The sequence below is a fragment of the Mytilus trossulus genome, chromosome 2 (genome assembly GCF_036588685.1).
Source record: "Mytilus trossulus isolate FHL-02 chromosome 2, PNRI_Mtr1.1.1.hap1, whole genome shotgun sequence".
NCBI lineage: Eukaryota > Metazoa > Mollusca > Bivalvia > Mytilida > Mytilidae > Mytilus > Mytilus trossulus.
Window position 1 is genome coordinate 24,365,875 of NC_086374.1, and position 20,975 is coordinate 24,386,849.

Below are 20,975 nucleotides of genomic sequence, written 5' to 3' on the forward strand. Positions count from 1 at the left end.
GTAAGTGTTACTTAAACTAACGTGGCTAAAAATAAAATGTCTTAAAAACTGAGAGAGCTATTGAACCAGACATAACAGGATATAACAGAACAGATTCTTGTAAGGTACTAACTATTATACAACTAATTCTATGTATATGTAACATTTTGTTGATACTAGAGTTTTAAACTAACTTTTTGTAAGGTATTTACTATAAAATCTACTTACATTTAGCAATTTACACACTTTAACAAACTTACATCATGGTGTTTAAAAAGCATTAAAGTATTGGGTCGTTTAAAACATGTCAATAATTCGGAAAAGTTATGAAAATGTACTTTTATTAGTAACTATATTTCATATACATTTCAATTGGTCCAGCCTAGCAAACTATTATATCCTTTTTTTTAAATAGAAGAAAGAAAAAAACGAAGGTTAAAGTTGTATGCTTTTATTGCTGTATGTTTGGGAATAAAATTAAAATTTATATGGATAGGATTTGTAGCTGGTATTTATAATTCATTGAAGAAAAAAAAATTATAAGTACGCCTTAAAAAAATATAGAAATGTGTTTGAGTTCAATTTAAAAAAAAAATCATAATTGCAAAATTTAATCGATAAAATTTGAAGGTTTTGTATCGTTTTGAAAACTAGATACGTGAATTGCCTTATGTTACTATTATAAACGTTTCTGCTTCAATATTTGGTATCTAAATATCAATATGAAGATATGAACCAATCAAATAATAAAACAATATATTTCTTAGAATGCTGGAGCTCCAAGTAAATTGATCAAAACTATCGCACAACAGCGATAAAAAAAATAATTGAAAAACCGATCGTTACAACCAGAAATTTACTATGCAGCTCTCTTACTATTAATAGCCTGGAATCCATTGTCTGAATAAAACTCCAAATACATGTATTATCTTAATGTCGGATATCTTATTGACTGTATAAGCGCTTTCAAGTTTACTGTACACCCATTTTGGGCCTTTCCTGTTATACGGATTTTTCTGTAACGATCAACCAAGTCATGATGGTTCTTACTGTTTTGGCTTTATAAATATTTTGATATGAGCGTCACTGATAAGTCTTTTGCAGACTAAACGCGCGTCTGGCGTACTAAATTATAATCCTGGTACCTTTGATAACTATTATCAACAAGTTTTCATTTGTCCTTTCTTTTAGCAAAATATCGGTATCCATACAATCCAACCTTTTCTTATTGGGTTCAATTAATTTATATCCTCCAGAACTAGAAATTAAAGAAACAGACAAGACTTCCTCTGCCTCATTGTTATACCTATACCTCGAATTTGACATAAGCGGTCATCTCAATAAAACATCTGTGACAAACGAGACGATTTTAATTTTGAAATTATCAATTTCCCCTACCTTAGTATCAATACACCAACACCTCCATTTGTGATATAAATTTCATAAACTCATTCGGAGTCAAGAGCTTGCAGCTGCTACTCAGAACTTGTAAAACGTCACCAGTGTCTGAGCAGAAAGTTGATGAACAGAGTATGTCAAAAAACGTTTCGTTTAAAAAGTATATGAAAATTATGTGGGCGTCAAATGGGATCATAGTATTATCAATCTTTTTCAATTTATGGAGGAATATAGGAGCTTTCAAAATACCTACATAATTCAGCATAGTGTTAATATATGATCTTCACAAAATTGATAGTGCCCGATGCTTTGATTTATAGGACACCAATATACATGTTTGTGTCATGATGGAGAGATATTTGCTTGAATCATAAATGTTTTTTAGAAAGATATGAAAGTTGTGACCATATGCCCGTTAATAAACTCATATTCATATTAAGATACTTAAATTACATTTGGAAAGCATATATATATATGTCTTCCCTTTCCTTTAACATACTACCATTCCGTCCTATACTGCTCGATTTAAATTAACATTACATAGTGATATTCATCTTGTTCCCGAGTTTTTATTAGCCGCGATGACACTTATGCAGCCGGATTTGATTAACCTTCCCGGTACCTGAGATTACAAGGTGATGGGTATGTGTTGCTTGGTCTTTCGTTTCATATGTAGTATTTCGTGAACTTTTCGTCGTCTTTTGTTCAGAAGTTTTGTTTGTCCACTTGCTTCAAAAGTTCCTTTATAAGATCTATAGCTTTTTAAAAATGTTTATCGTTGAGAGTTCTTAATGAGGGTAGATAACTGGTTCTGGCTCTCAAAAACACGTGTTTTATTTATTTGGTATCTTTCTTCTCTTTGTTAATGGCAATTATTTTAATACACATATATATTTACAAACAACGAACAGCAGCAGCAAACTATAATTAACAGAACAGATTGCAGAATTAATTTAAGCCCAACATTATAAAAACTGGTATTAACCATTAAAGTAAATCCTTTTAAGAAGTTTCATTCTGCATTTTCTCCATTTTCAGCGCAAATATTTCTTTTATGAATAAAATCAGCATCAACCTGCTTTTGTTTGTTGAAAATTTCGTCAATTTTGTCGACACAGTCACCAGCCTTAACAACTATAGTTATATCCAGATCTGTTCGCCTGTATGATTCTCTAAATATCATTAAAACTAGGATACCAGCTCCTATGCTGCCTACTAGACACCAATTCATCCATGTTGTACCTAATAAAAAATGAAATCATTCTGTATTTTGGAACAACATTACTGCCTTATTAGAAGAAACAACAATGACATGATGCAAAAGTTGTTTACATCATGTCAAAACACTATAACATAATATGAATACTAGTACTTCATTATATGATCTGAATTCTTCATTACGTGATGTGTTTACCTCCTCACGAGATATGAAAATTCTATTATTGTTGTCAAAGAAAGAATCATTCAAGACACTTTGCAATACCCGTAATATGCTAACATGAGCACTAGGGTATACATGATACATTATATTTAAAAGTGACGAAATTATTTAACTAATATGAAAGAATGAGTATGACTTGAATGGAAGTAAATCAGACTTGTCTTTCTTCTTTCAATAATATCTGTTGAAACAGATTGAATAAGAGATAACGAGGTCCGTAAATGTAAGATATCAAATCAACGCAACTACAAAAATGTAGTTTCTGTCTACCATTTAAATACTTATTTTTTATCGTATTTATATACAATATATGGTCATTATACATACCAATTATGGTGAAAAAGGTAAGACGGTTAGACCATACTTAATTATATTTAACATTTTGAAAATCCTCTCTTATGTTTATTGAAAACTGTAGGTTAGTTGTCTTCTAAATGCATGTTGTGGATTTTTTTGTCGTTTGCGTTTTACATTAATATATTAATAGAGATTAATTTGTTCTAAATACCTATATTTGGAATTTGTAGTACGAAAAGAAATAGTACACCAAAAATGCTATCCAGCATAGTTGAAAAAGCGCCTGTTATTCCTTCTGCTATAGGATATGAGGTTTCGCAACTTAATTCATAAAAGAGTGGTATTGTTCCATTTAAAAATATTCCACCAGCAATGCTTGAAATGTACAGCTGTGCTGAAAAAATCAAATATAATAGTTGTATTTTCTTAAAAGTTAAAAATCAACCACCAATAATCCCTTCGTACAATTTTCGGACGCCATCACAAATAAGTTGACAGTTATGGAACGTTTTGCAGATGTTGTAGACTATGTTTCTTATGTCATTACTACAACCTCCTCTCCTTTTCACGAATGTGACCTACCGAATCAGACTACTTACCGTATTTTTTTTGTTATAACATTAGCAACACGACGGGTTCCACATATGGAGCAGGATCTGCTTACTCTTCCGGAGCACATAGATCACCACCAGTTTTAGGGAGGGTTCGTGTTGCTAAGCCTGTAGTTTTCTATGTTGTGTCTTGTGTTATATTATTTGTCTGTTTATATTGTTTTCTTTTAGCCATGACGTTGTCAGTTTATTTCCGATCTCTGAGTTTGTCTGTCCCTTTTGATATTGTTCGCCCCCCTTTTTTTTACATTAGATGACAAACATTTTACATGCAAAACAGAACTTGTTTACAATCACTTAAACATGTAAAGATAAGTAAATCTCCGATAATATTTAACTTCATTATAATGATGAACAACAGAGTTGTTGACATTGATATATTTGATCGGTCTTCAGAACCAACTATGAAAAAAAGATTGTTGGACCTTAGGCTTGCAGAAAAAAAATGAATGATACTAATTGTATTTGATAAGATAGTATGATATATCATTGGAGTTTGACAGAATTAAATAGTTAGGAGTGAATTACATGAAATACAAATAAAATAATAAATGCAGTATATAGAAATTATATGAATATAGTACCAAACATGATACTTTCTGATAAAAGAAAAGAAAATGTGTAGAAAACAACTAAGTGCACGTTCCAAGTTTTAAAATAATGTTTTAAAATTAAGCATGTATCGTGTGCTTTATGTGGTCTTTCGGGTTTTGAACATCAGTACAAATTCTCGGAATACATGTTTACCTGTTGAATATGGTACAATATTATCGCAGACAAGTGTGAACCATACAAACGAAGCACCACCACACATATATAAACATAGCAGGAATAACTTCATATGTCTCAAAAACAGATCTGAAAATCTGAAAGAAATAATAATCATAAGGTATATAAATGTATGTACAGTAGTTGTCGTTTGTTTATGTAATATATACGTGTTTCTCGTTTCTCGTTTTGTTTATATAGATTAGACCGTTGGTTTTCCCGTTTGAATGGTTTTACACTAGTAATTTTGGGGCCCTTTATAGCTTGTTGTTCGGTGTGAGCCAAGGCTCCGTGTTGAAGGCCGTACTTTAACCTATAATGGTTTAATTTTTAAATTGTGATTTGGATGGAGAGTTGTCTCATTGGCACTCACACCACATCTTCCTATATCTATGATAAAAAAAAAAAAACGTAGCAAAATACCTTCTAGCAAAACTGACTGATTATTCTCATCACACAATACAAAAGAATAAGGATTTTATATTGGTACTAAGTTATACTCGGCCATAAAGAACACGTTACAATAATGCGCATGCTAAACAAAATAGCATAGTGCTGCATTTTTTAAGTCCGACTAAAGGAAAATCGTTCGCCATTGCTATTTATAAAAGCCAATGAATAGCTTGGATCTTTCTATTTAAATGATTATTAAAATTTAGATACATCATGTTAATTTGATTGCAAATATTAGTTTTAGTTTGAGTCGTCAAGAAAGTAATGAACACTAATTCACTCTACCTAGCTATTACAACACCAGCAATACAGCCACCTACTGTTGCATAAAATCCAATCCAACCAGCTTCTTCCTGTTAAAATAGTTGGACAATATAAAATTGAAATCTCATCTGAAATTCAGTTAAAATAAAAAACATATAAATATATTTTGAATTAGTTATCCCGTATAACACTTTTTTATTTCTATTTGTCGTCTTTTACTAATATCTTCTTCTAATCTACCACTGACCAAGATAAAAGATTACTTCAAAATCTAGTTTTAAACAACTTCCAGTAGAATTTTGTTTCTTTTATTTTTTGTAAAACTTCATAAATAGCAAATATAGCATTATTTTAAGATCGTGTAATTATTATGTAGATATGATTTCAAAGTTTTACCCCAAAATATATATTCAACGACAAGATGTATTTTTCAATCATGTAAATGCGTATAAAATATCTAGTGGCAATGCATTGGATCATATCTATGTCGTGTAGAATGACTATTGTATTTCAAATTTGTTAATGTGGACATATCTATGACATCATAGAACCATCACAGTTGACTTCTCTGCAATAACGTGTCAGGATTATATCAAATAAAAGGCAACAGTAGTATACAGTATACTGCTGAAATTTACCCCAAGGAACCTACTTTAAATAAATCAAATGTATTCGATAATAACTGTCCTTTCCTGGATTTAGATATTTCAGTTTTAAACGGGAATCTACACACTAAAATTTACGACAAAAGAGACGATTTTTCGTTCCCTATTGTTAATTTTCCATTTTTAGATGGTGATGTTCCTTTGGCACCATCTTACGGTGTTTATATTTCACAACTTGTTCGCTATGCCTGTGTATGTTGTGACGTTTTTGATTTGAACGAACGCAACCTATGTATTACTGGTAAATTATTAAACCAGGGATATCGTTACCATAAATTACTTAAAACCTTTACTAAATATTTCCATAGATATAAAGATTTGGTTTTGAAGTTTGGTTGTACCTGTAGAAAACTTATTTCAACCGGGATAGCACATCCTTATTTTCAACGGAAATGTTGTTAACCGTGCCCGGAAATTTAGAAATGATCCATGTAAACTTGTTGCTCCTTTAAATAAACTTATTCTTAAAGGTTACCTATTCAACACTGTAATAAGATCATTGAATATTGTTTTTTTGGTATAAATATTGACTTTGTTATCAGTAGATTAAAAGCTAACTAAATATTACTAGTATGTTGTATACATATACATTTTCATGGATCTACAATCTGTCGATACCTGTAACTTGGCATTGCACAAGGTAATGTTTTTCTCTGGCTGTTTATGACGTCTTTATTCTAAATCCATTGTATCTTGGATGTGTACGGATTGATTGCTTAGTACCGGGCCACGTCCACTTGTATTTTTTGTCTATCTGATGAGTTAAGTCTTTTTCAACTGACTTTTATAGTTCGTTCTTATGTTGTACTGTTATATCCCTGTCCCAGGTTAGGTTGAGGGTTGGGATCCCGCTAACATGTTTGACCCCGCCACTTTATTTATGTATGTGCCTGTCCCAAGTCAGGAGCCTGTAATTCAGTTGTTGTCGTTTGTTTATGTGTTACATATTTGTTTTTCGTTCCTTTTTTTTCTTACATAAATAAGGCCGTTAGTTTTCTTGTTTGAATTGTTTTACATTGTCTTATCGGGGCCTTGTATAGCTGACTTAATGCGGTATGGGCTTTGCTCATTGTTGAAGGCCGTACGGTGACCTATAATTGTTAATGTTTGTGTCATTTTGGTCTTTTGCGGTTAGTTGTCTCATTGGCAGCCATACCACATCTTCTTTTTATTTTTTTAATTTTTTATAGATGATCAAAATTCATAAGTCGATAGAAAAAAAACCAAATCAAACTGATCATTTATCAATAAAGTGAAATAATCTTAAATTAAAAAATTACTTTAATGTTAAAAATTTAAATATTTATCCAATTTGAATGAAAACATTTTAACATAATTAAATAGATAGTCTATATTGGTCTATATTTTTCTTCAATTTGTCTTTGCAAAAGCACTGGATAATTCTATTCTAACTTAATCTTTCAATGTTATCCTGTAAACAATACCTAAAACATGGACGCACTATTTTCATTCAAAATAAATATTTAAGACTTAATCCGAGGAAAATTCAAAACGGAAAAAAAAAAGTCCATAACCAAATCGCAAAATCAAAAGCTCAAACACATCAAACGTATGGACAACACCTGTCATATTCCTGACTAGGCATTACCTTATGTAGAAAACAAACCTGCGATACTCCAACAGGGTGAAGGATAACATCAAGTATGGCTCCCCAGGCGGCATATACACCAATAGGTAAAGCAAATGCTATTGAAATTAACCATAGAGGTCCGTGTCTGAAATGCGAAATTAAAAAATTGTAAAAAACCATATGCAAAATAGTCTATATATTATATATTTTAAATTGGAATTTGTTTGATATTCCAGAATAAATCTTTGTACCTACTGTAGCTGTTCTTGGTATTTCTATTTATCAGAGTTATTAGTTTATTTTCCAATGGAAAATGTTGCGTTGAAAGTCTTGAATGTTTTTAACAGAAATACTCTCAACATATACGAAAAACACAAAAAGGTCAAATCATGTTAAAACGCGTGTGTAGGACAACACACTATTTTTGTCGTGACCAATAATACCATTTCCTTCTCGATCAGTAATATTGCAATAAGTGCATCGAACTTGCTATGATAAAGCATAGAAAATTACGTAATTAATTATTATTTCTGTGGATACTAATATCCAAATAAAAAAGTGGTGGCATATACCTGTAGTCGAGGAAACATTATTTTGAAAACTAGAGTCATTTTCGTCAATATTATTTCAAATTTAAAAGCCGTACCTGATTATTTGACAAACTGCCTTCTTGTACTCAATTCTTTTCTCATTAGCAGAATTACTTGGTGGAGTTGGTGGCTTGTCAGGAAAATACAAAAGAGTAGCAAAAAACCCTACAGCTGCTGCTATACATTCTAAAACAAACCAACAAAACAAATGCATGCACTTTTTCGTGAATGTATAAAGAGTTTTTCTGGATTAACCTTCATTAAGAACAATCAAACCTAAACATTTGAAAGCCATGAGTTTATAAATAAGTACAAACGTAAGATAAAATATAACCAAAAGAGGCCCACAAATTTACTAAATTCAATTGTATGTATTATAAACTTTTTGTGGCTATTGTTAAAAGGTATTTGCTCATTTACATGATTAATGCTTGACCACACTAGCCTAGGTGCTGTTATGAATACGATTGGATCAGTAAACTGACAATCATAAGATAAAGCAGGATTTAAAAAAGTAAAACAAGTTAGCTTTGTCATTTTGTTTTTTTGCTAAAAGGTAGTAACTTCTAAAAGTGCAACTATACGCCTTAAATTAAGAAGCCTAATATGATTCTATTTTAAAATGGGTATAAGTATCAGAATCTATTTCACTTCAAGATAATTGATTTAAATCTTGTTACAGCAATTAAAACACTTAGTATATAAAAATATAACTAAATTGCAATTTATCTTAAACATGTTCGAAAATTCCATTTAATATCAACCAAGTCATTTGGACTCTGGTGAATTGTTGTTTTATTGGAAATCTTACAACAACTCCTTATCCATATATTTAAAATATTCTCTCGGCAAATGGAATATGTTGTAAACTTTTATTTATACATTTTGTTTGAATATTATTTATAACTGCTCACAAATGTACACGAGTTGGTAAGGTTAAATGTTTTGTATAATGTTATTCTTCTTAAATTGATGTGGCCATGACTGGCCTAATAATTGTATTTAAAAAGAGTCGAATCTAAATTAGGGAATATTTAGGAGAAAACATCAAGTTTATTTAAGCAAGTCTTCAAAAAATTTGAAATAGGGGGAGGGGGGGGGTGTTAAAACACGCTTTTGAACACCGGTTTGCTACTGTTGCCTTTTGAATAAGTTTATATCAAATATATAAGATCGCGTTGTGAGAGTGCTAAGGTATGAAAATGATATTAATCTTTAAACAATTGACTGGTTTATTTTGTACTTTTTTAGTGCTTTAAAAGCATTGGTGGTGGCATATTCTGTATTAAGTCAAAAAGTACAAAAATATGCGCACTTTCTCACATTTACACCTCTATAAAATTACCAACAAAAGGCATTCAGTTATAATTACATTTGTATGTTATAAGTTTAGAGTGACGAGTAGACTTTCAATTTCGTTTTCTTTTCTATGCATTGTGTCAACGTTGACAAGGAGATCACGTGCAGTCATATATTTGGCATTCTAGTGGGAAGGAAATAAAGATAACTTTTGGAATGCCTCGGAAATCAAATTTAATGAATCGTCTGAACGTCTTTCTACTGTCATTATAATAATCATTCATTTGTTAAGATGTAGAAATTCCATTCAATAGATAAATTCAATAACACCTCCAATCATTACATTGATGATATGGTTGCTTTAAAAAATCTAACTTTTTCAAATATTATTGTGGGAAAAAAATCTCAAATATCAACAAACGGAATTGTGTATATTTACTAACTCGTTTGTTATGCATGCGTCTACAGCGATTTCAACCGATTCAAAGTTGAAAATTGTCTGAGCAAGATTGAATTACAGTCAAGTGGTTTTGATCACAGATGTTGGTAAAATTTTGGCGGTATGTTTAACTTTAAAAAAATATAAGGAAAATCCATACGTCAAATTACTGAATAATTTAAAAAAAAAAAGAAGGGGAATATGTTTATACAGACCTCATACCATTTGCAAATTAGCGTCCTTTGATTTGTCTTAAAAGCAGCAAATCATGTTTAAGACCAATTCATAGATATTTCCCAGTTTCAATTTTCAATTTCAACTTTTGGTTGCATTTTTTTCTCACTAAGAGTACCACTATGAATGTTCACTAAAAGAAAAGTAAGTCGGTGACCCTTATCTTACATCATTTAAACCGAAAATAATTTATAAACGACATATCTATTCTTAAGAAAATTCTATGCATTGGTTATTGGAAATTTGATGATTTTTAATAGATTTAAGAATATAATTGGCCGATTTTATGTTTTTGTTTGTATTCATTGTTGAAAGAATTCATTCAATAATATTTCCAAAAAAAGAAGAGTAAAATGTATTCGATTTTCAGTCATAGTTCAATGTGCCAAAGTTGAATATCAAGTTCTACCTATTTTTGTGACACAACCCATTTACTGAATTTTGACCTTAAATCAGGGATTAACTCACTTAAAACGCCCTACATGTAAACTCTTAAATTCGAGCATAATCTATTGAATGGGATGTTGTATCGATATGAAAATTATGTAACGAGTACATGTAATCTGGACACCTATTACATTAAGATGTGGTGTGACAAAAGGTTTCAAATTCCCATATATCAATTTCACGATTCTCAGCAGTAACATACCATCTGTTACATCGTATAGTGTTTAAGTATCACAGTTGCTACGTTGTGGTCGTGCATGTTTACATTTAACGGACTTCACATACAGGACTGTGCTCCTTACACAGAAACTGCCCCAACAAGGTTATGAGGAGGAAAGATTAGACACGACAACCCGTAAATTTTATTGACACCACCACGAATAGGTTGATCAGTGTCTAAACTAACTAAGGACGTTTAAGCACGTCTTATATTGTTGTTTACTATTTATATTGTCTGACATTTTAAGTATCGCACGTGACCTATTCCCGAATATAAATGCACGAGTGTGAATTCCCATTGCAATAAGACGTGTTTCGGTATTCGTTTATCCAGACTTGATATATTTAGTTATGATGTATTGTTTTGTGTCTTATCGTTTGAAGTTGTATTTTCATTTGTTTCTGTTGTTTCCTTGTTTTCCTCTTATGGTTGAGTTGTTTACCTCAGTTTCAGTTGGTAACCCCGATTATTTTTCTCTCAATCGATTTATCAATTTTGAACAGCTGTATTACATTGAACTAACAGGAAAAATGATTTGGTTCCCGTTCCAAATGTGATATCACACCATTATTTGTAAGATGGTGTTGTTTTTAGAGTAAGGAACGATCTATGTAAATTGATTGTTCCTATGAGAAACCCTATTTTGTAATTTAATAAATTAGCATTGTAGTAAAGGGTTGTTGTCTTTATCGAGTCTTGCACTGATTTAGTTTTTGATAAATTATTCTTAAACATGCATTTCACTTCAGGTACAAAAAGGGCCAGGCATTCTAAATCAATATTACTTTACTTTAACTTACCAACATACATTAACCACATCACCTGATTTCTTAACTCTTCAAAGTTCATTAGCGCTAAAATAGAAAAGTAAATGATCTGAAGAATTTGAAACATTTTTTTTCAAGGCAGTATAATTTGATATCAATCCATCGATGAAAATTCTTTCATTCTTCGTCTTGAGCCATTTAATCAGTGGTATTCGTTTGTCGGTGTGGTTCATAGAGATTTCTCGTTTCTCATTTTTTTCATAAAGGCAAACCATTGATTTTCCTGTTTGATTTATTGAACACTATTTTTTTTATTATGGCACTTTAAACATGGTGGAAAAACTCATCAACCTTACCATCCTTTTTTCAAAGTTACCCGCTTGCAAATTTCAAGAAAACAAAACAATTTCCCTTATTAACCTTAATGATACATACTGGATAAAATCATTCAAGTTTTGTTTGAGATGTACTATCAAATTTTCCAGTGTTAAACATAAGACCATAATGAGTTTATTAACTCAGTTATTGATTTGGCACTCCAGATCATGGTATTTGAGCACTGATAGATGAGATTAATGTAGACAAAACGCGTCCCTGGGGTTACACATTATGACCTGGTATCTTTGATGAGGTTTTGCTATCTATTGTGTTGTTATCTTTATTTATTACTTATAACTTATATACATGCATTATTTTGTTTTATCATTATATCAACTTTTTATCGCGATGCAATGACCTACGAAAGATAATAACCCTCTTCAAATTACAAGCTATACACTACCAAACTGCAGACTTTCATATTCTCACAATTTCTCAATTTTAATCATAAAAGTGGGACCAAAGATACGAGAGGGAGAGTCAAACTCATAGATAGAACAAAAAAAATTGACAACGCCATGGCTTAAAATAAAAAGACCATCAATAGCACAGAAGATACAACATAGAAAAATAAAGACTAAGCAACACGAACCAACTTGGGGTGATCTCAGGTGCTCCAGAAGCGTAAGAAGATTCTGTTCCAATTATGGCACCGTTATCATAACATATTTTCTGGAATTTTTTTTTATTAAAAATATAGTTGTTATGTGTATGGGTTTCTTCTTGAACATCTGTTAAAGAGTACTATTTGTACTAACAGTTCTCATATATGTCGGCATCTAATTGCTATATGCAAAATAATACCAATAATGTAACTATATGGGCATTTGACACTTGATCGCGAAATAAATGTAACAAACAAGAATGTTCTGTATCATTTAAGATATCTGATCAAGTTTGAACAAAGAGTATTCAAAGAAAAATGAAGTTGACTTCAACATATATACTTTCTTGCTATTCGAAAGTCACTTTCTAGAAAGGAAGAAAATATCTACAGTGTATAAGGCATAATTTTCAAAATCTCTACCTGTTTCGTTAAAGGTATTTTGGTACGACAATGTTGACGACTGATTCACCATAGGTGTAACTACGTCACTGAAAATAATAAAAGTATAAATCTTCAAAATATTAAATTGTGATCAATGAATTTTGTTTTCTTCCTTTATTGGAAATACTCCTCAAGAGTTTCAGTTCCGTTTTTATATCATAAAAAAAGTATTTATTTATATACAGCGATATTTTACATACCTCCTTCTCACAGAAACCCATACCAATTTAAGATGAAAAGGCAGTCTTTTAACATAGCATGTAAGTTATAATGACAATAACACTCCATTATATATGAGCGTCATAAAGGCTTTTCTTAACTGAAACTCTTAAACTTAAAAAACAAATGGAAGCCATGGTTTCATAGTTACTTATATACGTGAGAAGCTATATAATAAAAAATGAACTTAGAAAGAAAATTGTTGGAAGAATTGGACCTTTGTTTCATAGTTTTTTTTTCTCAAAATTTCATCACCAAATCGTTCTAGACAAATGAGCTGTCGGATTATATCCTAGTTGACTACTTTAAACTTTCTCTTCTCTGCAGTATTGACATAGTTCTTGAAATTGGCAATAATGCTGTATAAATTTGGTGCGTTCAACACGTTCGCTGAATTTGCTTTCATTTGCAACTGAAACTTAAAAATGTGGAAGCCATTGATTGATCAATACATGTTTTAATTCTTGATGAGCAATATGACAAATTGATGTTTCATTAGTCACTAATCAGACTTTTGTAGACAAAACACGTGTGTAGCGAACAAAATTTTAAGTTTGTTTCTTTGATGAGTTTATATTCAGTCTTAAGAAATGGCCCAACGCTTTCGTTGTATGACATACCCGATGGTCTTGATTCTAATTCAGAAACAAACATTTGTATATAATCAACAAAGACAAATCATTAGTTGACACCAACACTAAATTGTTAAAGATATTTTTCACATATAAAGCCGTTTAAATATAATGTGTTGATACTTTTACTAAATATTTGTTTATATTTACAGGGTGTCGTCTACAGTGGCTTCGCCAATTATAGAAACATGTTCTGGTAAGATTTTATACATTCATTATGTTTGTATTGTTTGTAAAAATAAAACCTACAAATATGTAGAAACCCGATGGCAAATAAAAACGCAAAACATACTACCTTTTAAGATATCTGACTGTTGTGTTGTAAATGGGTGCCGAAACTAATTGTGGACCTACAAAAATAAATTATAGAAATATTTTAAGTATGACAATACTTTAAATTGTATGCTTTGGAATGAAGACAAGCTTTTTGTATCGTTACATTGTAAAAAATATATGTTCAAGGTGCAACTATCTTTTGTGTTAAATTCAGAACAAAACTGAATATAAAGTTACCTTAAAAATCATAAAACTGATTTGACATATTTGATTTAATGAGATATGTGTCATTGTTTGTGATTTTCATAAATTGTTCATAGCAACTATTACATGTACGCAGAAAAATGACTAAATCTCATATACATTTTGTGGCAATTGTTTGGTTATGACTATTTATGATAGAAATTGACTACCAATAAGAAACCCTCCTGCCAAGCCAGCATATATACACAGTGAGCTGATAGCAGTAGCTGTTGTTCGTTGGTTAAGAGGGAACCACAACGATGCTAACAATGGTGGTCCTGAGAAAAACGTTGTACCAGCTACTCCATTTATTATTGCAGATGCATACATCAATCTGGAATATACATAATAGCATTTACAATACATGGAAATTGATTAAAATGCAACTGTCATGTAAGAATCGTTATAATGATATGTGGATAAATATATTAGATTTCATGACTCGTTGTATCGTTGTTCTCCTCTTATATTTGATGCGTTTCCCTCAGTTTTAGTTTGTAACCCGGATATGTTTTTTTCTCTCAATCGATTTAATGAGTTTCGGACAGCGGTATATTACTATTGCCTTTCTTCGTCATCACTACAATGGCAATCACGATTTAAACAATTGGATAGCGTAATGGAGAGCTCATTTTGTCTAAGTAGAATCCTGACTGTAACTCGTGAAGCAATCATTATGTCACTTATTACTTACACCCTTATTACTTTAATCAATATCTGATAATAAGCTTCCCTATTTAGTAACTGGTATAAAACAATTTTTTCTCCCAAAATAACATATAGCAAGTATTCAATTGCATGCACTCAGATTAATCTATGTCTAATCGTATTGAAAACCAAACATCGTCAAAATTTTATATTTATCCTTACATAGCATTTAAGGTAACTACAAAAAAAATGCTTAGGACGCAATAAATTAAAGATGTTATTTTCATGAAGTTTCTCATTAAAACTTTTGACAATTTAGCCTAGAACTAGCTTTGCTTTTTGGTTAATGATCTTGAATACAAATAAAAGATGTGTTTCAGGATCTGTAATTCTAGTTTAACTTTGGTGGATTCCTTAATTTGAACTACTTACTGTTTGAAATTTAAGTGTGTAAGTTGATGAAGCTCCTGTTTCACACGTAAAAATAACGCACCAAACATATTGTTTGAGTATACCTTTTTCGAATAACACTGTATAATTTTGTTTTCTTTTTGTACAAGGAATTCAAACATATACTGAGTATTTAACCAGTCTCAATCCATACGTGTTACAGACACACACCTCGTTATTCTATTAAGCAGTTTGTGTGTACTGTTCTAATTCATTTAAATTATTCGTTGTTATTCAGTAGTTAATGTCGAAATGTTCTTTTATATTATCTATTTATTTATCTATCTATCTGTGGTGTTCGTGTATGAATGTGTACTGTATTGCCCGTCATGTAATATTTTCATTTTAGCGGTATAATTACCATTGTCATAAAGCGCGAAGGTTTTGCTCGCCACAAAACTAGGTTCAACCCGTCATTTTTTTCTTAAAATATCAAGAATATGGCAGTTGTTATCAAATAGTTCGTTTCTATGAATGTTGTATTGTTGTTATGCTCCATTTCAGGGTTTTATGTTTTCTGGTCTGTGTGCCCATTCGTCCATCCATCCTTTTGTCGTTCCGTCGTACCGTTCGTTCGTCCGTCTGTCCCGTTTCATGTTAAAGATTTGATCGAGGTAGTTTTTAATAAAGTTGAAATCCAACTTCAAACTTAGTAAACATATTTCCTATACTATGATCTTTCTAATTGTTAATGTCAAAGTAGAGATTTTATCCCATTTTCACCGTTCACTGAACATAGAAAATGATAGTGCGTATGGGGCATCCGTATAATTGGGACACATTCTTGCTTCTTTCTGATGCACTTCTGTGTTTTGTTATTTCGTTGTGTCCTACTTATATTTGATGTGTATCAATTATATGAGCTGAAAGTGTAGAATTAACCTATTGCTGTATGTTTTGGTACGTAGCTATAGATTACAATCAAAATACGTGTTGTTATCAAACAAACATACCCAGTGGCGTATTCCGGATCACTTGTAATACATCTAAGTCCAGAAGCAGCAAATATCAAACCAGAACATAATACAGCTGAGATTCGAAGACCTTTAAATATAAAAAGGGGCATACTTATATTATCTACATATATTAAAAAAGTTCAATATAGTTGACCGTTTTAACAAGAACAAGTATACATGTATAGCATAAGTAACAATTATTGCTGTACGTACCGTTTTTATCCACAAAATAACATTGCAATAGTCATAAAATCATATGGTCCTACGTTATGTCGATACAAGTAGTAAATTTGCTTTATTAGGGCCTCGATGTAATATAAAAAATGAATATATTGATATATGTTTTCCACAAACGACAATTGGTTTTTGAGTACATACCCTTTTCGTCCATAAAATAACAGTTCAACAAAACTGTACACATGCAAGCTATATTACCAAGGCTGGGTATCAAACCTATCGTTCCATCACTCCATCCATACACTGTTTTAGCAGACTGCGCTATAGGTCCCCATGTGTTCCAAATTAAGGTTTGCATAAAACAACTAAATGAAAAAACTGCCAACATCCACCACCTTCTTGTATATAAAACAGTAACATTCTGATTGCGTATTAACGATCGAGTTTCTTCCATTATTATAAATTACAGAATGAGTATTCTTCATTTTGCTTTACATTTACACATTATGTACAATAACATGTGACCTGTCTTGTTATCAATCTGTTTTCGTTATTAATAATTTACGTTTAATGTGATATCGAGATAGCTTTGACATGCATATCGTATCAAGTACTAAAGATATAGTACGTCCTTTGATCATTTCACAACATTTTAAATATGACAAAAAAAAGGATTTTTGACTTTCATAATCCGGGATTGATTTGATTTAGCTACTTTCAGACGATTTGACTTCATAGTATGTTAAATAAAGGCAACAGTAGTATACCGCTGTTCAAAACTCATAAATCCATGGACAAAAAACTAAATCGGGGTAACAAACTAAAACCTAGGAAACGCATTAAATATAAGAGGTGAACAACGACACAACACCGAAATGCAACACACACAGAAACGGACCAAGCATCAGACACGACAGTCTAAAGGTTACAGCAAAAAATATTTTAAATTCTGTTTATCAAGTGCAAGAGGATTCATTAATCGAAAACAGGTTAAACCCGATCACTTGTTCATGTTCTTGACCAGGTTAATAACCTTGCCAGTACTGTTTTCAGTAAAGATTGCTAATACTTCATAGACTGACATTTTTTTACATAACTTTTTTTGGGCTTTGAAATGAGCTTGCTAAATGTTTCAGCCGTGAAACCTATGTAATCCATTTTTCTTCGGTCATTTAGGTTATATGTAATTTTAAAGATACAGTGATGGTTTTAGTTTAACCATGGAAGTATTATGTTTGAATATGATACTTCCATGGTTTAACAAAGTTTTAATCAAAGAAACGGTTTGGAAATGTTGAAATAAAAATAGAATCATTGAATCTCAATTTATTTTAGACAAAACTCGAATGATTAATCGTTTTTTGACTAATGCAAGTAATCGCACAACTAAGAAATATTTGTTGATGATATATTTAAAATTTACTATCAGTGTCCGGATACCAGGTTTGCAATAACATGGACAACACGACGGGTGCCACATGTGAAGCAGGATATGCTTACCCTTACGGAGCACCTGAAATCATCCCCAGTTTTTGTTAAGTATTCGCGTAGCTTAGTCTTTAGTTTTTGCTATGTTGTGTAACGTGTTCTTTTATTTGTCCATTGGTCTTTTTTTCTTTTTAGGCATGGCGTTGTCAGCTTATTTTCGATCTATGAGTTTCAATATCCCTCTGGTATCTTTTTGCCGCCCCCTTTCTTTTTTACCTGCGGCTGATTAAAAGGAGAACAAAAATTTGTTTTAAAAAGTAAGATAAAATGTCCTTCAGAAAAACTTGAATTTAAAAGTCTTCACATAAATCAAATTTTTTTTGTGCCAAAACTCTATTTGTTCAAACATTTTTTTTTTCTGATATTAAAAAAAAACATAACGAAGAATGCCCATAATATTATGTTATTCATTCATTTGCACTCCGTAATACAGACAGCCAAATCCATAACTCCCTTCATAGTTGATAGTGCTAGTTATGTAAATTCTAAACGACATGGTGTCTATAGAATTTTATCCTATGCTTGAAATAAGCCTTCCATTTTTTTTTATCGTGTTTGGAATGAACTAAATATAAACTATTTAAATACCTTTATAATCCATAAAATAGCTAGCTAGGAAAACTGTAGCTAAAGTCGATATATTACTCCAGTTAGCTATCATTCCGACGGTTGCATCATTCCATAGGAATACAGCTTTTGCCGACTGTGCAATTGGTCCCCATGTATTCCATATTATAGTTTGTGTTACACAGTTGAAGGAAAATATCAGAAGAATCCACCATCTCCTAGTGTATATTACAATCTTTGGAGGTTTTATTTTATTTAATAAACTGCTTCTAATCATTTTAATGTATAAACTCAAAGATCCCAAGTACGCACGTTCTGATTTTATGATGCCATTCTTTCCAATTGAATTTGTGTACTTAGGTGTAAGATATGTACAGGTAGAAATATAAAAATACCTCGGTGTACATAATGAATATGTATATATATCAGTAAATGCATATGACAATACACAAAACTGCAGATTTATTGCCATAAATGATTAAAATCGATAGGGGTTAAGTCGAAGAAAAAGCAGAGATAGGGAATCAGTCCTACTTTAACTCCACGAAACCAAATACAACAACTCGACATATTAATTGCTATTCATCATTTCAAGCCAAATGAAATATCATACGAGAAAAATTTAAACTCAATTACACGTTTTAACTTCTAGAAAGTAAATTTTGCATTCACGAGTATTTTTTTCTTCCTTTCGAATTCAATCTTTAGCATACTAGCCCCGCAACAGCTAAGTTGATTTTCAAACATTACTAACAATGCCAAATTATATATATTTTCTTTAACATTTCTTAGCAAAATTAACTTGGCTGTCATCTTCTGTCCAGAAATGTGTTGTCCTATTGATTGTATAAGTTTGCACCTTATGCTTACAAAACATTTCGTTTCAAAGGTTGTGTCTAAGATTTTCCAAAAGCTTTTAGATACAAAAAATTTGCAAAAACATCATTCTCTGACATATTCCAAAATATATTTGTTTAATTATAAGTAGCAGTAAGTTGTTTTAATAGATCCAATTCAGTGGTAAATCATGGACTCTGTATATTTTGTGATTAAATTGAAATTAAAAGCCATATATTGCTAAAATTGAACTTCGTCCTTTGATTGAATCAAAGAGAAGTATAATTTCCAAGTCAAACAATGAATATATTTACTAAAGTTATGTTTACCGATATGTAAACATTACCACGTGTATGTGTTTATAAATCTACACGTGTTGAAAGTATATAATAGGTCAAATGATTTGCATTGGTCGAGTTAGAACTGACCATAATATTTACAACCGCACTTCCTTTAACAACAAGAAGTACTATGAAAATGTGAAATAATTCATTTGAGAAAACTGACGGTCTAATTGAAAAACAAAACAATTTACGAAACACAAATATGATGGACATGCACCAATGATAACCACTAAACCACACATTTTAATTTTTGAGACGGTTGATACTTCGCCTAAGTACTATGTGCCGTGAGCTTTCCTGATAGATAAATCTAATCACCATGAAATCGTACAAATTTGAGATTAAAAATACTAAGCAAACAGCAAATTATGGAACCGATTTCCCAGAAGTAGCTTATATTGTGGTTATTCAAACTATCTGCCAATCCACCCGATGTATTCAATTCTACACATTGATATATAATAACTGACCTGAACATGCCTTTATGTGACCCTGGACGTTAAACTTACAACTCAACAACAATCGATCGTCATTGTTATGAAGTCATAAAGTATAGTAAGTCGATCTAGTAATTTGGATATATATATATTTTTTAATATATTTCGCCCCCCCCCTCATTTCTTTACCTGCTCCTGATTAAAAGAAGAAGTGTAATTTGTTTTAAAAATTAAGATGACATGTCCTTCAGAAAAAATTGACTTAAAAATTCTTCATATCACTCAATCAAATTTTTTTTTAAACAAAGCCCTATTTGTTCTTACGTTTGCTTTTTGCATTTTTGATATAAACAATTAAAAAATAACATGTAAAGAGTGTCAATAAAATACGTTATACTTTCATTTGCACTCCGTTACGCATAGAGACAAAACATTTAACGTAGGATAGTTCTCTCGACTAATTATTACATTATTTACCATAGTCTTACAGTATTAATATTGCGCATAAATGTCAGACAAACGAGATATGTTCATAAGAGAATCTATGATACCAATTATTGTTATCATGTTAGTTGACATTTTGTTTTATTTATTTGTGAAGCTTTTTAATCATCGTATTCTTGTGGGTGGACATAACTTGTAAAACATGTAGTTCTAATAGGATTTTAATCATCAATTTTTGGATGGGAGGAAGCAAGACTAACTAAACCTTAAAAGAGTTATTTTTGTATTTAAGAAAAACAAGGGGTCTTATTTTAACTAAAACCTTTTTCATAATAATTACTCAAATACACATGTATAAGTAGAGTATA

The 20,975-nt window shown here is 31.1% G+C and overlaps 1 protein-coding gene across 1 annotated transcript; it reads right to left on the bottom strand.

Annotated features, from left to right (window-relative positions):
* Positions 1–2,297: 2,297 nt before the first annotated feature.
* Positions 2,298–17,002, bottom strand: LOC134705671 (solute carrier family 49 member 4-like). The gene is made up of 12 exons (XM_063564390.1): positions 16,692–17,002; positions 16,311–16,401; positions 14,430–14,593; positions 14,036–14,090; positions 12,869–12,936; positions 11,497–11,550; positions 8,114–8,243; positions 7,504–7,612; positions 5,233–5,300; positions 4,474–4,592; positions 3,327–3,509; positions 2,298–2,619 (listed from the first exon to the last, which is right to left on the bottom strand). The coding sequence occupies exons 1-12, from the start codon at positions 16,942–16,944 to the stop codon at positions 2,390–2,392; spliced, it is 1,524 nt and encodes a 507-aa protein (XP_063420460.1). The 5' UTR covers positions 16,945–17,002; the 3' UTR covers positions 2,298–2,389.
* Between the last annotated feature and the right edge of the window lie 3,973 nt (positions 17,003–20,975).